Source organism: Euprymna scolopes, chromosome 30, assembly GCF_053919585.1.
Source record: "Euprymna scolopes isolate OS-2025 chromosome 30, ASM5391958v1, whole genome shotgun sequence".
NCBI lineage: Eukaryota > Metazoa > Mollusca > Cephalopoda > Sepiida > Sepiolidae > Euprymna > Euprymna scolopes.
The window spans coordinates 85,148,335-85,172,761 of record NC_136511.1 but is presented as its reverse complement, the minus strand read 5'-3'; the positions used below and the strand labels follow the sequence as shown (position 1 = coordinate 85,172,761).

Below are 24,427 nucleotides of genomic sequence, written 5' to 3'. Positions count from 1 at the left end.
AATTGTTAGGTGAATGTAAAGATAGCCCGATCGGTTTCTAATGTGTGGAAAATCTAGCTCCCGAAAAAAAAAGGGTACTCTGGATAGTAAAAAAATAAAAATTGCTTTAGTCTCGAAGGATTTCTCCTCTACTGATCGAGGAAAAAAACGGTGAAGTGTAGTTAACCGTCTGTTTCTCTCCCACTCTCTCTTCCTCTCTTAATATCTCCCATCCACCTCTCCCTCTCTCTCTCAATCTATCTTTCTCTCTATATCACCCTCTCCATCTCTGTTTGAGCCTCTTTCTCTCTCTAGCTCCGTCTCTCTCTCCCCTTCTCTCATTTCCTCTGTCTCGCCCTCTGTCTGTGTCTAACTCTTCCCTTTCTCTGTCTATCTCTCAATCCCTCTATCTCTCTCTATGTCCTTCTCTTTCTCTATTTCTCTCTCACTTTCTCTTTTCTCTCTCTCTCTCTCTCTCTCTCTCTCTCTCTATATATATATATATATATATATATATATATATATATATATATATATATCTTCCACTCTATCTGTCCATCTCTAATCCCTCATCCTATTTTAGTCTCCTAAATTAATTAAAGTGAATAAGGCATTATCAAAAAATGGATAAATCCTATTTTGGTCACCTAATTTACTTACTGTGAGATTAGAAGTTATTTGGAAATTACTGCTACCTTGAACAGCACCAGAAGTAACTGGTAAAACCTTTCTAATTAAATTGATTTTGGCAGCCATTCGGTAACAAAATGGCATAGCCTTAGCCCTTGCTGCATGGATTAAATATATAAAAGTATTGACATTAGAGATTTATCAAATTAAAAAAAAAAGAAATTATATGTACATTTTAAATTATCCCCTCAAAGAGATTCTACTTTTTAGGCGATTATATGTGAACACATTAAAAACAGAAAACAAATAATTATTGTAGAATTTAGAGCGGGTTGATTTGCACATATAAATTTAGCATAAAAGGACCCACTTTTCCTGGGCCATTCTAACTTTTAGGACTGTTAGCCAAATTTTTTATCACTAACCTTAAGTCTGGCCTGACTATTTCATAAAACTACTTGTAATCGTTTTATTTTTGGCATTACCGCCCAAACTTAGGGTTAGTACTACAAAAAAAGCGTATTTTGTATGACTATTCGCAATGACATATTTGATACTAATTTTTGATCAGGAAGATTAATATGATAAAGATTTTAAAACAACAAAAATTGACCACTCTGTCTGGTCAGAAAGAGCGGCGTTTTCCGTTAACTTTATATGCAAAACCGACTTTTTGTTGTTTTCTTTTTTTCTTTATTTTTTTTTCAGTATGTTTACATGTAATCGCCTGAAAAATGAAGAATCACATTTCTATTTTCTGGTGGATTAACATAGGTTTCAGAATTCTAATGGTAACTTTATTTTTTTTACAACAAATGTTATAATTACAAATTGGCGAAAAAAAAAAAAAAAGAAAACAAGTAGCTATAATTTGTTTAAAGTTTTCAAGGTAATCACTTAAAAGATTTTTCAACGAAATCGCCTAAAAAATGGAGAATCTTATTTTGGGGGATTTGTTAATGGTAACTTAAAATCTTAATATACACGTTTGCTATTATTATTATTATTTTATTTTTTACTCACTAGGAGTAGTCACACAAATCATCATCAAAGATTGCTCTTTCAGAACACCTTGTGGTGTTCCCTGGAGTCTGAGTGACAACAAGTCTCCTGAGATTTCCAGTATTCCCCACCTTTTTCGAAAAACTTTGCAAAAGAATTTGCATTATCGCAATAGTCGCTTACCATTGATTTCTCGTTGGCGGCGGCCATTGATCCTCACTAAGCCTTCCCAAGGTGCCAGTCCTCTTTGCAATACTCCAGCAGAGGTATAGCTAGTAATTTCTCTCCCCGGGTTTTCCATCCTCTTTGACCCTCACTATTTTGTGTGGTGTTCATTTATGGTGACACTCACAAAAAGGGGGCGGTACCTTTCAATTATACAGCTTCAGTTTTCATGGTTCCATGTGACGTTCCTTTGTGTTTTGTATCTGTAGCCGTTTTTGTGTCCAGTTTGTGTGTAGTTTATGTTTAGTGTTAGTTTCCACATTCAAGGGGGTTTTCCTTAATATTTATGCAGTTTTCATTACTGAAATTCGTTGTATCTTCTCTGCCATCCGTCTGATTCAAATCTCTCCCATTGTATTTCCAAAGGTTTTCAGTATCGTTCGTAGCGTTCCTACTATTAGGTTGGTGCAAAAACAATATAGTTTTCTCACATATGTTACTTTTATATATGATTTCTGAATTAATTCATTAATATAAATGTATATAGCCAGGTTATATATCATGTTACAGCGCATTTTTCGTTCTATTGAATCGTGTTATTCGTTACCGTTCTCTATCTCTTCATTCACTTTTTTGCAGGCTTTTCGTCAGCATGGATAAAATTACAATCCCCACGATTTTTTTGCTCTAGTTCAAACTAAGCAAAACAGCCACCGAGACAGCTTGTGATATCATTGATGCGTTTGGCCCAGGATTCACTAACGAACATGTGGCACAACGGTGGTTCAAGAAATTTCGCAATGGTGACGAGAGCCTTGAAGATGAAGACGGTCGTGGCCGGCCGACTGCGGTTGATAAGGTATATTTGAATGCCTTAACTGAAGCCGATCCTCGCAAAACCACACGAGAAGCGACTTTTGAACACGAGTCAACTACTCAACAGTCGTTCGCCATTTAAAGCGAATAGAGAAGTCAAAAAGGTTGGATAAGTGGGTACCGAATGAATTGAATGATAATAAAAAAATTGTCGTTTTGAGGTGTCTTCTACACCCCATCTGCGCAACAAAAACGACCCATTTTTCCAGCGGATTGTAACGTGTGATGAGAAGTGGATCCTCTACGACAACCGGCGACGTTCGGCACAATGATTGAATTCCGGGGAAGCTCCATAACACTTTCTAAAGCCAAAATTGCACAAAAAGTTATGGTGACTGTTTGGTGGTTTGCGACCGGTCTCATCCATCACAGCTTCTTGAATCCGGGCGAAACGATTACGGCGAAGTACTACTGAGAAATTGACAAATTGCACCAGAAGCTCCAACGTATGTGCCCGAGATTGGTCAATATTAAGGAACCAATTCTCCTCCATGACAACGCTTGTCCTGATGTTGCTTAACTGACACGGCAGAAGCTGGACGAATTGTGCTACGAAACTCTGCCTCATCCGCCATATTCATCGACCTCTCGCCCACTGCTTATCACTTTTTCAAGCATCTCAACAACTTTCTGCGCGAAAAATGCTTCAAAAGCCGAGAGGATCGGCGTTCAATGACTTCATCGCTTACAGAACTCCGGATTTCTATGCTAATGGATTAATATACCTGTTTCTTATTGGCAAAAATGTGTCGGTTCTAATGGTTCTTATTTCGATTAATAAAAGTTTATAATGAAAGGAGTTATGATCTTTTGAAGTTGAACGTTAAAAAAACATTATTTTCACAGCAATCTTATATTAGTGGTATTATCTTTACTTTCTTCATTTTCCAGATCCCTTTAAGCTCTCTGGCCAGTTTCATGTATTTGTTCCGCTTTTCAGTCTCCTTGATCTTCACTCTGTGGGCTTCTGGAACGGCAAAATCTTCAATATGGCAGGACCTTTTCTTCTTGTTAACTATTATGACATCCGGTCTTCTTGCTTAGATGGTTTTATCTGTTTGTATATCCATGTCCCATAGGATCTTGTGACTTTCGTTTTCCAGGACTACTGTCAGTTTGTGTTTGTACCATTTTTCTGTGTGTTCAAGATACAATTGTTTGCATAACTGCCAATGTACTGCCTCCCCCACTTGATCGTGTCTATTTTTATTTGGAGGGCAATTTTGCTGCATTCACTTATGTGGTTTATTGTTTCGTCTCTTTGTCCACAGAGTCTGCATTTGCTGTTTGCTTGTGTTTTGTCGATGTTTGATTCTAATTGCGTATCTGGTGCAGCTGTGATTCAGTTTCTCTGTTAAGGTTTCCTTTTTGTAGCCATTTCCGAGTGTTTTCGTTAGTCTCTACTTTTGTAATCCTTATGAATCATCTGTGTAGCTGTTTCTCTTCCCATTTTCTTTTCTTGTCTTATTTCTCGTCTCTTTTTTTCTATCTTATTTGTTTCTTACTTGTGTCTTGTTGTAGTAATTATTCTTTCAAGTGTAGTGCATTGTACATCGTTATGAGTCTTCTGGTCGAGATTCTTTAGTTCTTCGTTGGTCCAGCTTATAAACGATGCAGAGTATCTTATTAGTGACACTGCTCACGTGTTTATTTCTTTAGTTAGGTTTCGGCTATAGAGTTTCCTTTGTAGGAGTTTTCTTCTTTTTCTTCTTATTATTTGCATCTCTTTTTTTACAGCAAAGCAAATCAATTTAATAACCCATCAAATTTTTATAATCAAAATAAAACTTGAACTTCATTCATAGAGAGAAGGCACATAATAGTTTATAAAGCCTATGCCCGCTCTATGTTAAAAATGTTTTTTTTTTAAATAGTAAGACTATTATTTAGAAATTCGTTCGTAACAATGGGAGAGCGCGTTGTTAAATATTTTGTTCTTACATCGTTTTCTCAGTTTACCTACCAATTGTCGACTATTTTCAACTGTTTATGAAAACTTTCGTGGCATGTTGTACACAAACGTCGAACTGATAAAATCTGGTTTTGTTTTAAAATTAAAATTAATCTTTTGTTGTCTTATAATTTTCAATAAATTGCAAGAAAATTAACCAGGGTGTTATGCAATAATTTGCAAATTAAAAAAACAAACAAACAAAAAACAAAAAAAAAATCTACTTACATATTTATAATTTTAAAAGAACCGGCATCAGAATCGGGAATCGTATCAGAATCGTAGCTTTAGAACGGAATCGGTAATTGGATCGGAATCGGGAAAAATTTTGGAATCATCCCATCACTAATATATATATATATATATATATATATATATATATATATATATATATATATATATATATGTGTGTGTGTGTGTGTGTGTGTGTGTGTGTGTGTGTGTGTGTGTGTAAGAATCAGAACAATTTTTTTTAGAAAATGTAGTTCGTTTTATTTTACTATATTAAAACTGCAGTATTATCACAGAATTGGGCAATCGACCCGTCTTTTCCGTATAAGCATTTCTTCAGGCTTGCCTTATTTTGCCAAGGTGACCCCCAAAAAGCGCCCGCGCCTATACATTGGCGATAGAACTGAACTTACAAGTGACAACCGCATGTATTCACTTATAGCGTATTGTTCATATATTGAGATGTTTCTTTACCTACTGAAATTTGTTTTTTATTGATCGATAATGGACGCCGATGAACAGCAAGTATTATATGCGTGGAAATGCATCAACGTAAATGGATAACACGATTGAAGAAGGTAGGAGGTCACGTCGACCGGAACATAATATATACACAAATAGAAATATCGAATGTTGAGGATATAACATCCACTTCAAAATGCATTTCCATTTCTTTTTCTCGGAGGTGACACGACTGTCAAAACAATTAACGGTTACAAAGCAAATGAACGTCATATGGACACCATGAAAGAAGTAGTCAGTAATTCAGATTATTTTATCGTCAAGAACAGTGCAGTTATAAGAGTTATTCCCCCTCTCTCTTTCCCTCTATCCGTCTTTCCTCATATCTATCTATCTATCTATCTATCTATCTATCTATCTATCTAGCTAGCTAGCTAGCTAGCAATGCAGGTAGTTATCTAGTTTAGAACAGAGCTGCTATGTGTTAAAAATGGTAATTTAATTTTTGCAAAACCGTTTTAAAAGAAGTGGAACGCTTCACATATTTAAGCGAGATTTGTGAAATTTTTACCATAAATAAAGACATCAATCAATAAATATTGCCCAAATTTCAGTTAATTTTGGCCAATATTTTAAAGGGTTTTATGAAACACCATGCGGGTACATAGGTCTTTCTCACATTTGCTTGATGCCATCTTTTATACGAATAGAGCCAGGTAAAATACCCATAAACGTCATGTCGATAAAATAGACGTATGTAAATATAGGCAAAGAGCAAGTAAATGAATAAGTAAATATATTAATAAGTTAAAAGATGAGGATAGAAAAGAACAGAAAAAGATTTTTTTTTTATTTAAAAATACGAAAACACATATATACTTAAGAGGCTAACATGGTGATTAATTAGAGACATTAAAAATAATTAGAGAATTGTTGAATCAAAAATATATAAAAAGATATATATATATATATATAAAGAGAGAGATAGAGAGAGAGAAAGAGTGTGTGTGTGTGTGAGAGAGAGAGAGAGAGAGAGAGAGAGGGGAGAAAGCTAAAGCGAAGAATAGCCCACCAGAAGTACATAGATTGATAAGCAAGATGAGCAACTTATTAATTACAAATTAGCAGGGAAACCATACGTTGTCCTGGATTGAATCAGAATCAACGAATGTTTCACATTTCCAATACTTTTATTGCCATCGAAATCGATAAAATCGTTCATGTTTAAGTCAAATCAATTGATTGCCTGCTTTAGGCAGGGAACCACCGCGGTGCACCAAGAAGAAGCTTCACACGTCCCCAGGCAGTGACTCAAGTCACAATACATTTAAATACATTATTTTATTGCACACGCCGAACCCTTTTGCTTTTGCTTGAAACTTCTCAAATGTGATGTTAGGCTGTATACAGGTGCTAATGTTGGTCAAAATTGAACTGTTCGTTCTTCAATCAGATTTTTTCGATTATCGACTTCCGATACTTATCGGAGGCATTCCGATGCAAAACTCCTCTGAGAACACTCCCAGATACATAAAGTACATTTGCCTGAAAATTAAAAAGATCGGCCCATTCGTTTCGGAGTCGATAGGGAACAAACTCACACACAGACATACAGACACACAGACAGACAACGTGCCCTTTATATATAGGTAGATATTATGGATAAAAAAAATAAAAAATAAAACCCCGCCTATGATTGGCCAACAGGAAAGCTGTATTATTAAATCAGTGTGGAATTATTTGGAGATGAGGAAATCGTATAATTTTTCATTTAATTATTTGGACTATTATCCTCCTCTTCTAGTTGTTTTTCATGAGGTTTCGGTCAATTATTCCTCTGGCCTTCACCAGATTAACTGCACGTAGTACAGTGGATGGAGATGCGGAATATCTAAGATTCCAGGCGAGCACAGTCTAGAAGTAGCGGTTTCGATCCCACCCAAAGCCGGTCAGAGGATTAGTTGACCAAACCGTGGTGAGATAACAACAGCTATTGAAGGCAGCAATTGCTGTGGATGTAGTTGGAGGATTCGACATTCCTATTCCATCGCGGTTAACCTGACGAAGGCCAGAGGAATAATTGACCGAAACGTTGTGAAAACAACAACTAGAAGATGAGGATAATAGTCCAAATAATTAAATAAAAATTAGGAAAGCTGTATTCTATAACGATAACGCAAAACTACACGTCTCTTTGGCCACCAGAAAAAAATTGTTGTAGCTTAACTGGGATCTTACTCGATCCTCATTAGTCCCGAGGTATTGCTCAGTTAGATAAACGTTTATTCAATTTTTCGGAATGGAAAAAAACGAAATTCTTTGGATGACATGAAAAACGATTGGATGAGTTATTCGGAAAATTGAATTTTTTAAGTTGAAAGAACGATTGAAAAAGATTCTGCAACAAAATGGTAACATTAATCTATTTGGTAGATTAAATATTAATTGAACCTAAAACCATCGCCGTTCTACCCATCCGCTCATGGGATCGGTGCTCGCAAATGGCCTCAACAAATGTCCATATTTATATATATATATATATATATATATATATATATATATATATATATATATATATATATAGCTTAATGCGTAAGAGCAAGAGAGAGAGAGAGAGAGAGAGAGAGAGAGAGAGAGAGAGAGAGAGAGAGAGAGAGAGAGAGAGAGTTCAATTCCACAAGAGGAGACTTATCTGGATAATGCCAAGTTCAACAATTATTATAGGAGCTTATACAATGACAACAAGAGTATGAAATGAAGTCACAAAACTATATATTGGTAGATATAGAATGGATCATTTATTGATTAATGGAATACAAGCAAAATTTGGGGGCATAGAAGGAACTCTTTATATCAGGGCATTTCCCTTCTATCCTCCAAATTTTGCTTGTATTCCATTATTCAATAAATGATCCATTCTATATCTACCAATATATAGTTTTGTGACTTCATTTCATACTGTTGTTATATTATATATATATATATATATATATATATATATATATATATATATATATATATATATATATATAGTTCCAGATACAAAATCTTCTAAGTTATTTATTTATTACTTTTCAAATATTCAATATATAGCAGAAGTACCCGTCGTTGACTGGGGTTAAAAACAGCCTACAGAAAATGGACTGTGATTGATGAAAGTATGATAGGTTATGAAAAGAAGGGGGTTGTAAAGAGATAGGTTTTTATACTAAAAAATTTTACCCTAAGCAAAATATGATGAAAGTAAAGATAATTTTCGCGAAAATATATTTTTTATATCAACTTTGTTTCTATTCGTAGCCAAGAGTGACTAACAAAATGAGATTTCCTTACAAAGAGGATATGTTATATATATAATAATATAAATATACAAGAAATAAATGTTACCATAGTCAATAAAAGTTACTTTTACGGTAGAAAAATTTATTGGTTTGTATTTTTAAGTAGTTTGCAAAAAAAATTTTTTTTAATGCACGAACCAGTTAAAAAAAAATCAAAATGGCAGCGACTTTGAAATGGGGAGCCACGTTTTCAATTTGAAGGAGGGGCACCTGAGCATTCTGTGTTAACAATTTAAGAGAGTTCCGTCGACGTAAGGAATATCTATAAACATATTTTAATGTTTTCCGTTATTTTGTGCTTGAGGAACATCCGATTATGGCATGTGTAGTTTATATTAAAATTCATTTAAGTAGTTATAGCCTCAAATTTCGTCTTAATTTCGGTTCGTTGAAATTATTTCAAGTAAAGAACATTAAAACTATTTCAAAACAAAAAAAAACATGAACTGAACTTTTATTGACTATGGTAACATTTATTTCTTGTATATTTATTTTTTCGGGTAGTCGTTTGTTGGCTTTTCTGCTAAACACTCTTACTAAATAATATCGACGAAATATCAAAAAACAAAGAAACGAAAACAGTTTTGAAAAATAATGAAGCTTTACTTTCTTTAGTAAAATAATCCGAAACAGCAAAATGGGATATTAAAAAAGTAAACACGTAATTACTTTAATTTTTTAAAGCAAAGAATCGATAGAAATATGAATAAGAAGAAATGGCGCCCTTTTCAAGCAGAACCGCTTCGTTTCAGTTTTACAGTATTGAACGGTGTAGTATTGCGCCGTCGGATTCAGGGTCGTACTATTGTAATTTAAAGAACACGCAGAAAGGGTTGTAATGAACTGAATTCCTTCTAGTACACTGACAAAAAAGCTTAAACAGATATATAAATAAAAATAAAAAGGTTATGTAAATGTTTTTAAAAAGACACGTAATCACGCGAGCAGGAATTTTTCCTTCTTTTGACACGATAACAAGTAACGTTCTTATTGTTTTAATTAGTTATCTATTTATTTTCGAAAGAGTACCACGTGCAAGTGGATAAGGAAAAAACATAGTTATCCAAAATTTGTGTCGAGAATTGTCTAAAGTTCCGACTTTTTTTTTGGCTTTCACTTTAATAAGAACGTGAATTTATGAGGTGAATTTATTCGACACACTATGATTCAACTCAAAAAAATAAATAAAAGCTAACGTAAATTAAGATTAAAGTAAAGGTGTTATTGTGGACCCTCACCCCTTTTAAAAACCTTGTTAAACTTTGTGACATATTTACATTCTATGAAAGTCAGGGTGCGGACGAACACCCAATAATTTTATTATGCCATATTTCTTCAAACTGAAACATAATTATCAAAGTATACTTATGCAAATAGATATGAAAAGTTTTTTGTTAAAGTTTGTGCCATATTTCCATGGAGTACAGGCGCGAACGCAGACCCCACAATTTTATTATACTATCCATATTGAGGTTGAAACATACTTATCAAAGTATTCTTATGTACATCTATATCAAAAACCCTTGTAAACGTTTTTTTTTTCATTTCCATACTTTGGGGACCAGGCACGAACTCAGACCCCACAATTTTTATGAACTACCGTTCTGCGTGATCAAACATCCCCATTCCTGATCCTCGATACATCTTCTATCATTATATGTAATCAGTTTTTTAAAATAGTCAACCATATAGGAGCCTATTCGTGACCACACACACACACACACACACACACACACACACACACACACACACACACACACACACAGACGTTCAGCTTTATATTATAGATGTACACCCCGGTTCTCGCAAGATCACCAAAGTTAAGCAACATTGAGTCTGGCCAGTACCAGATGGGTGACCATTTGGGAAGGCTACGCGCTGTATGTACTGAGCAGAGTCGTCTAAATTTCCAGGTTTGTATCTGGGGGCGCATTAATTCACTCTCTTTGTTAAGACATGCATCTAAGAGAAAAACAAACTCTTATGTAAAAACCTGCTGTTTACTGTATATTCTGTCCTGTGGAAGTCATCTGCCGTGACAAAACCTTAGCAGTAATGCCAACCGTGTGATTGGTTTTACACAAAGATTTTACCACTATAAAATATCATATGTGTTGATTTTCGAGCAACTTAAGTATTGTGGCAGAAGTTCATGTATCGAAATCGACGGGAGAATCTATTATATATATATATATATATATATATATATATATATATATATATATAGTCATCCACATATAGTACTGTTTCGCTGTTTCACAGCTCATCAGTGCGGCTAGACAGGCAACTTGATTGAAACCCGACCGTTTTATACGGCAGTCAAGGCTTCTAACCATTACGCTATTGGCGGCTGCTTGAACGAGTAGTGAGTTTAACGATGTTTTGATATCGTCCGAAATACCTCCGCTCGATTTGTTTACACAAAGAGCGTCGCTTATATGCTAATGGTAATTCGTTTTTCACTTCTCAATATGCTCAACTACAGGTGAGGAGCACTATAGTCATCCACATACAGTACTGTTTCGCTGTTTCACAGCTCATCAGTGCGGCTAGACAGGCAACTTGATTGAAACCCGACCGTTTTATACGGCAGTCAAGGCTTCTAACCATTATATATATATATTTATATTTACAAAGTAGTGTGGTTCCATTCATAGAAAATTGTAAATTTAAATTTGGTTTATTATTTAATATTTTGTTTTTTTTATATTTAATAAAATGTTTTTAGTTTCTTTCTCTTCGTTTCAAAAAGTAAAAAAAATGAAATATGTTAAACAATAAAATATATAATATATATATATATATATATATATATATATATATATATATATATATATATATATATACTGTAAGGAACCCCACTTCTCATTCGTATTCCTGTGTAATTTTCAAAATGATGTTACAGCATATATGTATAGTATATACATGTGTTATCACGTCTTAGAAGCTGATCATACTTGACATCATGTAAGACGTATTTGAAGATAATTTTATGTAGAACGTTATGTCTGTCGATATGTATGGGGAGCAAAAATGAAAGTAAACCTCTCTCGGGCAACACTGAATAGCTTGCTAGTATATATATATATATATATATATATATATATATATATATATATATATATATATGGAAGTTTTAAAAGCCAAAAGCAATACGGAAAGGACCGGAATCACAAGAGTAAAGAAAAAAAACCATACAAACAATGATTCTTTTCTTTTTTGTTTTTCTTTTCTTTTCTTTTCTTTTCTTTACTCTTGTGATTCCGATCCTTTCCGTATTGCTTTTAGCTTTTAAAACTTCCATATATTCCTTTACCAGCAATGCTTCAAGCAAACTATCATTTACTTTCATCTCTCTCTCTGTGTCTCTCTCTCTCTTTATATACACACACACACACACACATATATATATATATATATATATATATATATATATATATATATATATATAGGGGAAGGTAGCATTTCTTTCTTCGAACACATTGAATATACTATTCATTATGTATCTATCAAATTGAGACACGCTTCTTTCAAAAATGTTTATGAATTTCTGTAAGTCAGTGTTCAGAGGTGTATGCGTATGTATTCGTTCTTGTGTTGGCACAGAGAAAAAAATAAAGAGGACGAAGAAATAAATAGGGGATAAAAAATAATAATGAACACGATAAATGGATATACACACAGATAGATAGATAGATAGATAGATAGATAGAGAGAGAGAGGTAACTTACCATTGGTGTCGAAAAACTTTTCGGCTGCTCTCAAATCGGGTTCGGCCATGATTGAGCGATCCGCATTTACATCGAGGTTGTAGAAAAGCACAAGGGCGTCCTTCACTCCGCCGAGTTTTTCTTTGAGGAATTTGCTCAACAATTCTTCCGGTCTCACTTTATCATCACCTTTCGTTGGCAAATAGAAGAGAAGAAGAGGAAACAATTTATCGTATCCGCTGGGAACCCATTAGCATTTTTCAAAAATACTGTTGTTTATAAACAACAATAAATTTCAACGACGTACCTCACGAAATGTAGTAACCATTAAAGTGTGTCTCACTAGCGGTGTTGTTATCATTCATTCATTTCGAGCGAACACGATGATTATTATTGGCTTTCGTTTCCCAGGTATTTTTCTAGTTGGAATTTTTACTAGAAAGACATCGGTTACTTCAGGGAGAAACCATGTGAAGATTGCCAACATCCCTAAAATGAAAATGTGTGTTGTGAAAAAATTAGCACACCAGGTTCTCAGTCCGTGTCGTTAACCACTTAGTCATCGTTACTTCCCAACGATGGTAAATGTTAATACAATATTGCAATTACTTGACCTGTTTAGTGTGGCGGTGAAGTTGAGAACGCTTTTTCCAAAAAGGATAGAGGCGACAACGACGTCAATTTTCTGCATTTTCTGCAAGGTGTCGCCATCTTCCCTAAAAGTTACCTATCTGTTACTGGCCTAATTCAACGTTGCTTAACTTCGATGATCTAACGAGAACCGGTATGTGAATATTACAACCGAAAGTAAATAGCCACAAATTCGTTTGGTCCTTAAAAAACAGATGTTTAATTCAAATATAAGTACTTACTTTACACTGATTTAAAATCAGTTCTTGAAAATTTCCAGCATCCATAGTCATGATCATTGAATTGGTTTTAATGCTTACCTTTAAGAATCATCATCTTTTATGTCAGTCCTGACTATTGTTCGGTTCGCTGGCCAAATTTGTCAGACGAATCCGCATGAAAACAATTGAACACGATACAACTGCATCACATATAGTTAAATGTAATGTCTTTTTTTTATACAAAAATGCTACTTTCATAATCACTAAAATAGTACACTTTCTAAACTGTTTTTTTTTGTCTATATTTATTAACAAACATTATTATGCTATTGTATTTTTATTACATCGTTCCAATATTGGATTTACTGCTTTAAGAACTAGATTACCTGTTACATACTTGGTTAACGTTGGTGCATTGTACATTAAATAGATAGAAAGCCCAAAAGATAAAAAGAGAAGTAAATTATTAGACAAGATAATACGAGAGTCGGCCCAAAATTAATACCCCCAATTTTTTAACTCTACAAAAGAACTACAAAAATAGGAATAATGCCATTAAAACGAACAACCTGTTGTATTCCAGAATTGATATTTTTTTGCATAGTTACCATTATTCTTAATGCACTTTTGACAGCGATGAACGAGACCCATGATACCTCGGTCTTAAAAGTCAGCGCCTGCTGAGGCGATCTATTTTTTTCACGGTTGTGATTAAGATGTTGTTGGGGAAATGCTGTCCACGTCTTTTCAGAGGTCTGAACAAGTAGAAGTTTGATTGTGCCTGGTCGGAACTATACGGTGGGTGGGACAGCATCGTCCAGTCGAACTTTGTCACACCTTCCGTAGTTTTCAAACTTGTGTGTGTCCTCGTCTTGTCGTGCTGCAAACGAAATGTTTCCCTTTTCTCTGACCTTACACGGGCAGTGCAGACCTCCAGCTTTGTCAATGTTTTCACGTAACGTTCAGAGTTGACAGTCAACCTTGGTTCTAAGAAATCTTGCAGGATTTTCTGTCACAGAAGACAGTGCACATGCCTGTTGATGTCCGCGTCTTGAATTTCATCTTTGCTAGGGGGCATGAGTGGTGCCGTTCCATTGACTGCCATTGGTGCTCTGGTTCATAATGATGAATCCACGTCTCGTCACAGGTGATGATACGGTCCAAGAATCCATCAACTTCGGTGATCCTTTTGCTTCTGTGTGAGCATTCGTGGCACCTAGTACACGCTTTGCTGTATTCTAAGAGATGACAATGCCCTGCCACGTAATTCAACTATACACGCATTGCATTCACCGTTATCTTCGGGTGAGTTGTTTGAGGCGCACATTATTTTTTAGGGTAGTGGCTATGCATGGGCGTCTGGAACGCCCTTTGTAACTCACATTTCTATCACCTCTCTGAAATCGACGAACCTATCTCCCAATCGTGCTGACACCAACTGCATCGACTTTGTAAACGTTCAACAGGCACCGGTGAATGTTTGTCAGTCATCGGATAAACTTACAACGGAAATCCCTTGCCTTGATAAGCCTCTAGAACGGACTTCCGCTCTAAAACTAAAATTATGTCTTTCAACAAATCTGTTGATAAAGTCACTGGAAAAATGATTGGATTGTTCTACCGTCCCAGACAGTATCTGACACAATCAATGCATTTTATGAGTCAGCTATGTATTAAGATGGAAAATCGCGACCACATCTAGGAGGTACAGCTTGGAATAATCTTTCTTGACTTGAAAGAGTACAAAACTGACTTCAAAATCTAGTGGGAGGTGATCTCTTCTCTTTGATAAATCTATTTCTCACAAAATATACGTTAAGCGATTCACAGTAAAAAAATCGTCTTACTACAACCAATGAAAATAATTTCCCTTTCTTATTTTATGTACCTAAAACAAGCGATTTCTATGAACAGAGTTTCTTTCCAAGAATTTTGCATTTGTGCAACACAATACCACGAGGCTTCTTTCCTCCTGACTACAAAGTTGTTTTCAAGTCCATACTTGTCCAGATGTCTCCTTAAATAATAAAATCTTGCACTTTCCACCACTGTTTCCAATCCTCTCAAAGTATTGTTCATTATGTAATTAGCAATCTCATTAATTTTTATCCTCAAGTGATTTTGAACATTGCTAAGTTGTCTTATTAGTAAAACCCACACTTTGTATCCATCTTCCTTTCTTCCTATCATTTCTCATCTCACTTACTCATCCGCTAGTCTTACTATTATAATATTTACATGGGAAAGTTGATTTCAAGGAATATAAAAAAAAAAAAAATTAAAAGTTATGCTTTATTTGATGACATATTTCTTTTCAGCTATGAAACTTTGTCAAGAATAATCGTATGATGAACAGTCAGATTAAATGTTCAAAATGGAAGCTGTAGTGCGGGAGAGAAAAGCCGATGGAGTGTGTGAGTAAAATTAAGAAAGGTGTCTGAGTGGGAAGCAAATGAGGTTAGTGGCAGGGAGGGGGGGTTGCGTGCGTGAAAGATAATTGGTGAAAGATGACGATAATTATGCACACCAGAAGAAGCAAGATTAATATATTTGTCAGGTCTCCAATAACTGTCACAAATTCTTATATGGCCATCGGGAAATTAATCACTCCATTTGAATTTTGCTAACTCTAATCCGGAATCGTTAATTCATCTGCAGCACGCTCATCCTACATTTCAGAAATTATTGTACACATTTACTTTTAGTTTTTTCATTCTTTTGAATGAAAAAAAGACATTACTAGCTAAAACTGGAGACTTTCGGTTATCCTCGTAAGAGCGGACAGAAAACAAACAAACAAAAAGTGATATACTAAATTTGAGGGCGAGAAGACACTAATAGATGGCCACGTTTCGTGTGATGGCAAAAATATAAGCAGTTCCAACATTACAATACAAGGGTTGACTGTGAGCTCAGCGTGCCGTAGTGGGCATTTACACCATTTCATAATTAAAACTGATATGTTTGGAAAAGGTATATATTCATATAGACCCCTAGCTATGGATTAGTGTGGACTGGACACTTTTATACATGACAAATCCGTTCACATTATAGTTTAATGTAATTACAGCTAACGCGTATTTAAACTAAATATTTATTATTTAAGCACTAAAATTTGTCACATGATCATTGCTGTCAACATGCGATATTCGTAAAAGCTAAATGATGATTAATTACACTCTCATATTTTTATTATAATCGAAATCTTCAATGAAATCGCTTGGTTTTCTGGCTCTAATTGAAGACCCATCGCGATGCGCTGGAAGGAATCTTCACATGTCTCCCCGCAGTGGCGTATTCTAAAATAAATTGTCATCTACGTTGTATTAAAGAGAACCTACTGTTGATTTTATAAAATTATTTTTACATATAATGGCTGGAATTAAAGTTTAAAATACAAAAGTCAAGTATCATGGCTCATATATATCGTGATTTACTTAGATGTTGTTTGTTTTTGTTTTTGCGATACGTTTTGAATGAATTCAATTATTTACGTGTTTCGTCGTCTACGACTCATCAGAGTTGCTGAATCTAGCGAGATTCGAAATCGGGACCCACGGTAATGAGCCTAAATCCTTAATCCGCTGGTTTATCTCGCATGACTGTTTGGATATATATATATATATATATATATATATATATATATATATATATATATATATATATAGTAAATACTTAAGGTTTACGCATAAATCTATACTTTCGTATATTAATTTTATGTGAGTAAATTAAGTAGTTATATATATATATATATACCTTAAGTATTTACATAAATCTATACTTTCGTATATTAATTTTATGTGAGTAAATTAAGTAGTTATATATATATATATATATATATATATATATATATATATATATATAACTACTTAATTTACTCACATAAAATTAATATACGAAAGTATAGATTTATGTAAATACTTAAGGTTTACGCATAAATCTATACTTTCGTATATTAATTTTATGTGAGTAAATTAAGTAGTTATATATATATATATATATATATATATATATATATATATATATATATATATATATAACTACTTAATTTACTCACATAAAATTAATATACGAAAGTATAGATTTATGCGTAAACCTTAAGTATTTACTTTCAAAAGTGCACAATACGTAGGTAGAGCTAGTTAGTAAGTTATAAAATGTATATGGCGATTAAGCTACACTGAATATTCCGCGTATGAAACGCGGAATATTCAGTGTAGCTTAATCGCCATATGCATTTTATAACTTACTATATATATATATATATATATATATATATATATATATATATATATATATATATATATATATCCTATATCCGTAATATAGAATAATATACAAAAAAAGAACAAAGAAAAGAACATATCTAACTAGACTTAGGCTGAAAGTAGCCAGCAAGAGAATGGGTTAACCGGAGGTCAACTGTGCCTTTGTCCTGTAAGTGCCTGCTCATTGGCTGAGTAGGATGGGAGCGGTGGCAACTAGAAAGCTGATTGGCTAACAAAAAACTCAATAGCATGTGCGTGTATATAAACGCGCTACAACCATAACTTTTAGCATAAGCCTGACGAATTCTCACGAGAATGAAACGCGGAATATTCTGTGTAACTTAATTGCCATATATATTTTCATAACTTACTATATATACATATATATATCTTCTAGAATCTCCTCTCTCTAGAATCCTAATCCCAATTTTTATCAAAATCCATTACATGATTTTGAGCTTATAAACTATCTAACACTTAACTAGAGAAGTATTAAAGAAAAATTCGATGCAAATTTTATATGAATTTAAATGAAAAATTTACCTATATCATTATCTCTAAATGGCGCTTAAAATACCTCAAAGAAACTGAAATCTTGGGAATATTTATTTATTGATGTCTAACACTTATTGTTTAATTTCATGAAAATCAGTGAATTGTTTTTACTCCCCTTGCATGAAACAAAATTTTAATAAATGTAGCTGACATTTTGATCCGTTACGTCAAGCAACTGTGTTCCAGAATTCATAATGATCGAGTAAATTCTATTGATAGAAATATATAAACATATAAACCCCCCTCTCTTTCTCTTTTTATATATATATGTATGTGCGTGTATATTTATATTTATTGCAAGTAGTTGTTAATATATTTTCATACTACATCTAAGCTCCAGTGAAGTAAATGTAATGTAATCGTTAATATGTAGAGACCTAACAAGTTGTAGACTCCGTCGAAAGAAAAACAAAGACAAGAAATAGGAAAGAAATTCCTGAGAGGTGACTGGTTTGCAGTAGACAGAACAGTTTCCGATGGTTCGTTGTTCTACACAAGTCCTGAGAGGTGACTGGTTTGCAGTAGACAGAACAGTTTCCGATGGTTCGTTGTTCTACACAAGTCCTGAGAGGTGACTGGTTTGCAGTAGGCAGTTCTCGGGTTGGAATCCACAAAACAAAAGATTCTTCCGTGTTTAGATGGAAAAAACATATGCGAAATTTCTACAGAAACTTTTAATATTTATAGAGCAATTTTGGTTTCTGATTGGTTGGTAGCAGAACGTGAATTAATTCGCTTCGTCATTTCCTAGAAGCATCGTTTATAAATAGAATCTTCCGACTATGCGGATCATACCCATTATATTCCAAACATATTGTAACACCTTTATTGTGCCTTCTTCCGCCACGCGTGACTTCTTGTTACGGCTGTGACATCACCTACGTGTCTCTAACGTGATCTTGATCTGTCCACATTTTTTCTTCATTTGAAGCCACTTTCTTATTCCATTCCGTGACGTTTCTTCACAAACGTCTCAGTCATTCCTATACAGCTGCCATACTCGCATCTTTGCCCTGTTACATAAATAGTGAAAATTCACACGCAATATTTTATAATCTCATATAATATTCTCTCTGTCTGTCTGTGTGTCTGTGTGTCTGTCTGTCTGTCTGTCTGTCTGTCTGTCTCTCTCTCTCTCTCTCTCTCTCTCTATATATATATATATATATATATATATATATATATATATACATATGAAATAAAATGGAGGTGAAAGAACCTGAATACTCAACGTTTCGCCCGATTTATGCGGGCTTTTTCAAGAGGGATGGTCATTGACGAGAGAGTCAGAAGATTTGGGGCTATATATAATGATGGGGGAGAGCAGCGTGTTTTCCTTATGTAAATTATATGTCTATATACATATATACATTTTATGAGAGAAAATAAATTAGAGTAAACTAGCGTAGTGGATTACATCTAAAAGTTAAAATATTGTAGAGATTTAAAAGATTGCGGCTGGAAATATAAGCGTGATAGATTAAGTAAATAAAATGAAACGAGATTACGAAGGGAGTTTTTAAAAATTAGAGATAATTGAATTGGGATAAAATAGCGTAGTAACTGTAGATGGCATCTAAAAATAAGAATAGGAGGTGATAATAAATAGACAGTGATAAAATAAAATACAGTAAATAAGTAAAATAAAAATAATAAAATGAAGTGAAATTCCGAATGGATTTTTTTATAATCTATCTATCTATATCTATATATCTATAAAAGTGAACGTGTCTGTGTATCTGTGTACCTGTGTATCTGTGTACATTTCCCTACGCAATAACTCTGTCAATTTTTAGTCTACAGGCTCGAAATTTGATATACAGGGTACTGAGATTTGGGAAAATCGATATGATCGGTTTTTGGCCAGAAATTTGGCGACTAAGGGGTCAAAGTTCAACGATTTGACCTTTAAGAACTCTACCAAACTTCTCCGACAATTTTGGGTCTATGTACTCGAAATTTTAGATATAGATTCCTTGGACATGGATCTAACTGAATAACTTTATTTGAGCCCAAAGCAATAAATTTGAAGTGGTCATAATAGGGTCAAAGTTAAAAAAAATTGACCTCTGCGGTCTCTTCCAAATTACCCAGACAATTTCTGGTCTAAATATTTCAAATTTTACATAAAGGGTATTCAGAGATAGAGCAAGCTTTTTCATCAGTTTGGGTCAAAAATTTTAAGTTACCAATATATAAATGTATGTATGTATGTCTGTTTGCATGTCTGCCTTAAACTTTCAATAGAGGCGACGGATTTTACCAAGATCAGTATCCTTTTAAAGTTCGACCTTTCATACGACAAATATCGAAAAATTGGCTAAAACATTAATATCTTCCCCTTCAACTAGGCACTTTTCTACGGGGGGGGGGTCACTTTTTTCGCCGATATTTTTTAAAGTTATCCTCTTCTTTAGATTGTCTAGCCTTAATTAAAAAAAATGTCGCTTCCGGTTTGGCGGTGGTCGTAGCAGCATAGGTGGTCGTAACAGCGTTAGGTTTTACCCCGTTCTTTTCCTCCTTTGCGGTACGTGTTCGAGCCTGCCTTCCTACTACCACTTTTTTTTTGCTCAACATACACGTCCAAACACCCGGCCTGAAATGCTAGTATATATCTAAAAGTGAAAGTGTCTGTGTGTCTGTGTACATTTCCCTACGCAATAACTCTGTCAATTTTTAGTCTACAGACTCGAAATTTGATATACAGGGTACTGAGATTTGGGAAAATTGATGTGATTGGTTTTCGGGCAGAAATTTGGCGATTAAGGGGTCAAAGTTCAACGATTTGACCTTTGAGAACTCTACCAAACTCCTCCTACAATTTTGGGTCTAAACACGTGAAATTTTATATATAGATTCCTTGGACATGGATCTAACTGAATAACTTTATTTGAGTCCTAAACAATAAATGTTAAGGGGTCATAATAGGGGTCAAAGTTAAAAATATTGACCGTTTTTTTTCTGTTTTGCTCAGCATACACCTCCAAACACCCGGGCAACGCCGGGCTGAAATGCTAGTATAAATATATTTCGAGTTTAACCTGTGTCTAAATTGTTCTCTTTAATAATTATTTTCGACAGATAGGGAGAAATGTGGAAAAAGGCCTTTTCTTTGTTTAATTATATTGCTGGAATGGGAGATTATAGCTGACTCAATTAAACGTCGTGTGGATCTGTTATGTATGTGTTTAAGGAAAGTTGCTTTGTTAAAATTAAAATGGTGTGATAATGCATTTATGTATCGTTTTGGTAGGGAGACATCCCTAGTTTGGGCGGTGATCCTGTATATTATACCCTGGATGAAACCCTTCATAAAGTCGGTATCTTCATGTTTATAATTTCGAGCGATTGTGTTGGTTGTTATCTTTGCGTAGATTCCCGTTGCAAATTTTAAACCAAGGCTGAGGGCTTCTGTCTCGGTGTTTGATAGTGGCCGGTTTGTAAGATATTGTATGAGTTTTGGTCGTCCAATAGAACCCCATTTGCTGTTGGAGATAAGATTGGATAGTTTTCTGTTAAGTTTTCTGTTGTGGGTAGAGTTTAAAGATATAATCCGTCGTTTAATTTTAGAGGTTGTATTCCTAGAGATAGAGTGGTTCATGTGTAGATCGTCTGCTAATGATTTGGCGATAGTTCGTAAATAAGTTGCCTTGTTTCTAAGAGTTTGTGCTGATGCGCGTAGATACTGCTCAATGTGTTCAGGGAAAATATGGTTGGACAACTGCAAGATCTTATTGGTACATTTGGGAATGACCTTCTCATCAATGTATCGTTGTAAGAAAGAACTCCGGTTTGTGTTGGAGTGAGCTGCGATCAGTGTGTTAGTATATTTACGCAGATTTCTTTTGTAAGTTTGTCCTTCCATTCCGACAGTATGATTGTTGAGCTGGATTAAATCCGATGATATGAAATAAAATGGAGGTGAAAGGACCTGAATACTCAACGTTTCGCCCGATTTATGCGGGCTTTTTCAAGAGGGATGGCCATTGACGAGAGAGTCGGAGGATTTGGGGCTATATATAATGATGGGGGAGAGCAGCCCAAAATCTTCGAAACTCTCTCGTCAATAACCATCCCTCTTGAAAAAGCCCGCATGAATCGGGCGAAACGTTGAGTATCCAGGTCCTTTTACCTCCATTGTATTTCATATCGTCGGATTTAATCTAGCTCAACAATCACACACACACACACACACACACACACACACACACACACACACACACACACACACACACACACACACACACACGTATGCGTGTGTGTGTGTGTGTGCGTATGTACATGCGTAAGTATATATATATATATATATATATATATATATATATGTTACGTGTGTGTGTATATGTGTATGCCTTAGTGTGTACATACCTGTGTATGTAAGAAGGTACGTGTTAATGCATATCTTTTGTAATCGTCGTTAGAAATCTCATTTTGTAATGATTAATAAAATTCATAATTCAATTTGACGTTGATCATTATGCATTACGCCGAACAACACATTTGCTTAATTGTATTTATGGCAGAATTTCTGCAAATATTAAAGAATTTCACGAATTCAATTCACTAAAAAGGCGATAATGTAGAAATTGCCGTCCATTATAATCGACCAACCTCGTCTTTATTCATTACCATTCCGCCATATTGTCTTGCCAATGAGTCTCTCAGAGTATTTGTATAATTTCAATTTTAGAAATGAGAGAAACGAATATTAATGAGTATTTTTTACAAACTATTTTTTCTATAGTTTTTTTATGTGTGAAAAACAAAACTGCCACAAAGAAATAAAGGAAAAATAGTTTAATAAAAAATAAATAAATAAAAGTAAATAAATAAATAAAAATGTACGCCAGTAAGTTTTGTTAGAGATGCACACACGGACAAATATTAGTATTTTATGCGCATCTCAAACACCAACTGTTATTTTTCTTGGGAAGTTACTACTTATAAAAGCCAGGAGACAATTCTATGATAAGTGTTAAGTAGATGGTAAAATAGCATGGGCAAGAAAACTTCAAAGGAATTCAAAGTTTTAAGACGACACGCAAGAGAATACGTATCGATAAATTTAAATTATAATTAATAACAAATTTACAGCAACTAATAATAACCATAATCAATAACAAAATCATGTATAACAATGATAGATAATACAATACTGAATAGACTTGTAACGGTAACAAACGTGTTAAAGTTTCCATCGTTTTTAAATTAAACTTTAGAGCCATAAAAGAGACAAGGAAATGAATAAAAATAAAGAAAATAAAATAAATAAAACTTTCACTTACTTTCTTTTTGCTTAGCAGAAACATTTTGGACAACATTTAGAAAATGCACTCAAAAGAATGTGTAGTGCAATACATATTCTCTTATCACGAGAATGTTTTTTTTTTATTCATCTTCACCCCAAACAAGGCATATTGCCACTTGAATGTAAGGGGTTACTAATTGGGAGCATTCCTAAAAATATTAACATGTTGGTTTACGTTGCTTTTAAACTTCTGCATATCAGTGCAGTTTGGGAAGCAGGAAGCAGGAAGAGAATTCCAAAGTCTAGCCGTTCTAAGAAAGGGGCTGTTAGAGTAGAAAACTTTCTGACATTTAGGGACCTCAACGGTGAAGGGGTGATATTTTATTGCTAAGCGGGTTTGTTGGAGATATGTACGTCATTAAAATACTTGTAAAACAGGCACAAAGATGCAACATTGCGGCGATGGGACAGGGGTTAGAGCTTAGTTGACAAAGTGAGACCTATTAGATTGGAGACCCTTTTTTGGACTCTATCCAAGAGGGAGATGAATGTGGCAACAATACTACATGCATGGACGATTGGTGGCATTGTAAATGTACAGGATACTCTCAGTTGTGAGCAGTTTTCTAGCACAATAGAAGGAGCAGCAGCCTTCGCAATGTCCTCAATGTATTTATTTCAGTTCATATTTCATGTGAATGTAAAGCCGAGGAGTTTAAAGGAAGAATTCTAAAGTAGCGAGTTATTTGTCATTAATATCGGTGGTTGGAGATACTTCTTGTAATTGTTTAAGGAGAGCAGCTTAGTTTTACTAGCATTAAATGTTACCATCCATTTACGTCCCCATTCCACTACGGTCTGGAGGTCATTTTCTAAGGATTCAGCCATTGTCTTGGATTTGTGTACATCCTTTCTTCCCATGCATGTTATTGAGCGTTTTATTATCAGCAAATATACCCATCTCGGACTCAATATTATCGGGAAGTCATTGATGAATATCAGGAATAATAGTGGTCCAAGGATCGACCCCTGAGATACTCCTGCATTAATGTTATGCTACTTGGATGAACTTCCATCAATGGCAATCTGGATGGTCCTATTGCCTATGAAGAATCTAATTATATTTAGTATTCGTCCAGTTATACCATATGATTTAAT

At 34.4% G+C, this 24,427-nt stretch overlaps 1 protein-coding gene across 1 annotated transcript in view; it reads right to left on the bottom strand.

The window, feature by feature from the left end:
• LOC145254608 (uncharacterized) overlaps window positions 1–24,427 on the bottom strand; it is a 138,340-nt gene that overhangs the window by 17,277 nt on the left and 96,636 nt on the right. Inside the window, exon 4 of the mRNA XM_080113216.1 lies at window positions 12,369–12,536. Within this exon, the coding sequence (XP_079969342.1) occupies window positions 12,369–12,536 (168 nt within the window). The remainder of the gene's footprint in view (window positions 1–12,368; window positions 12,537–24,427) is intronic.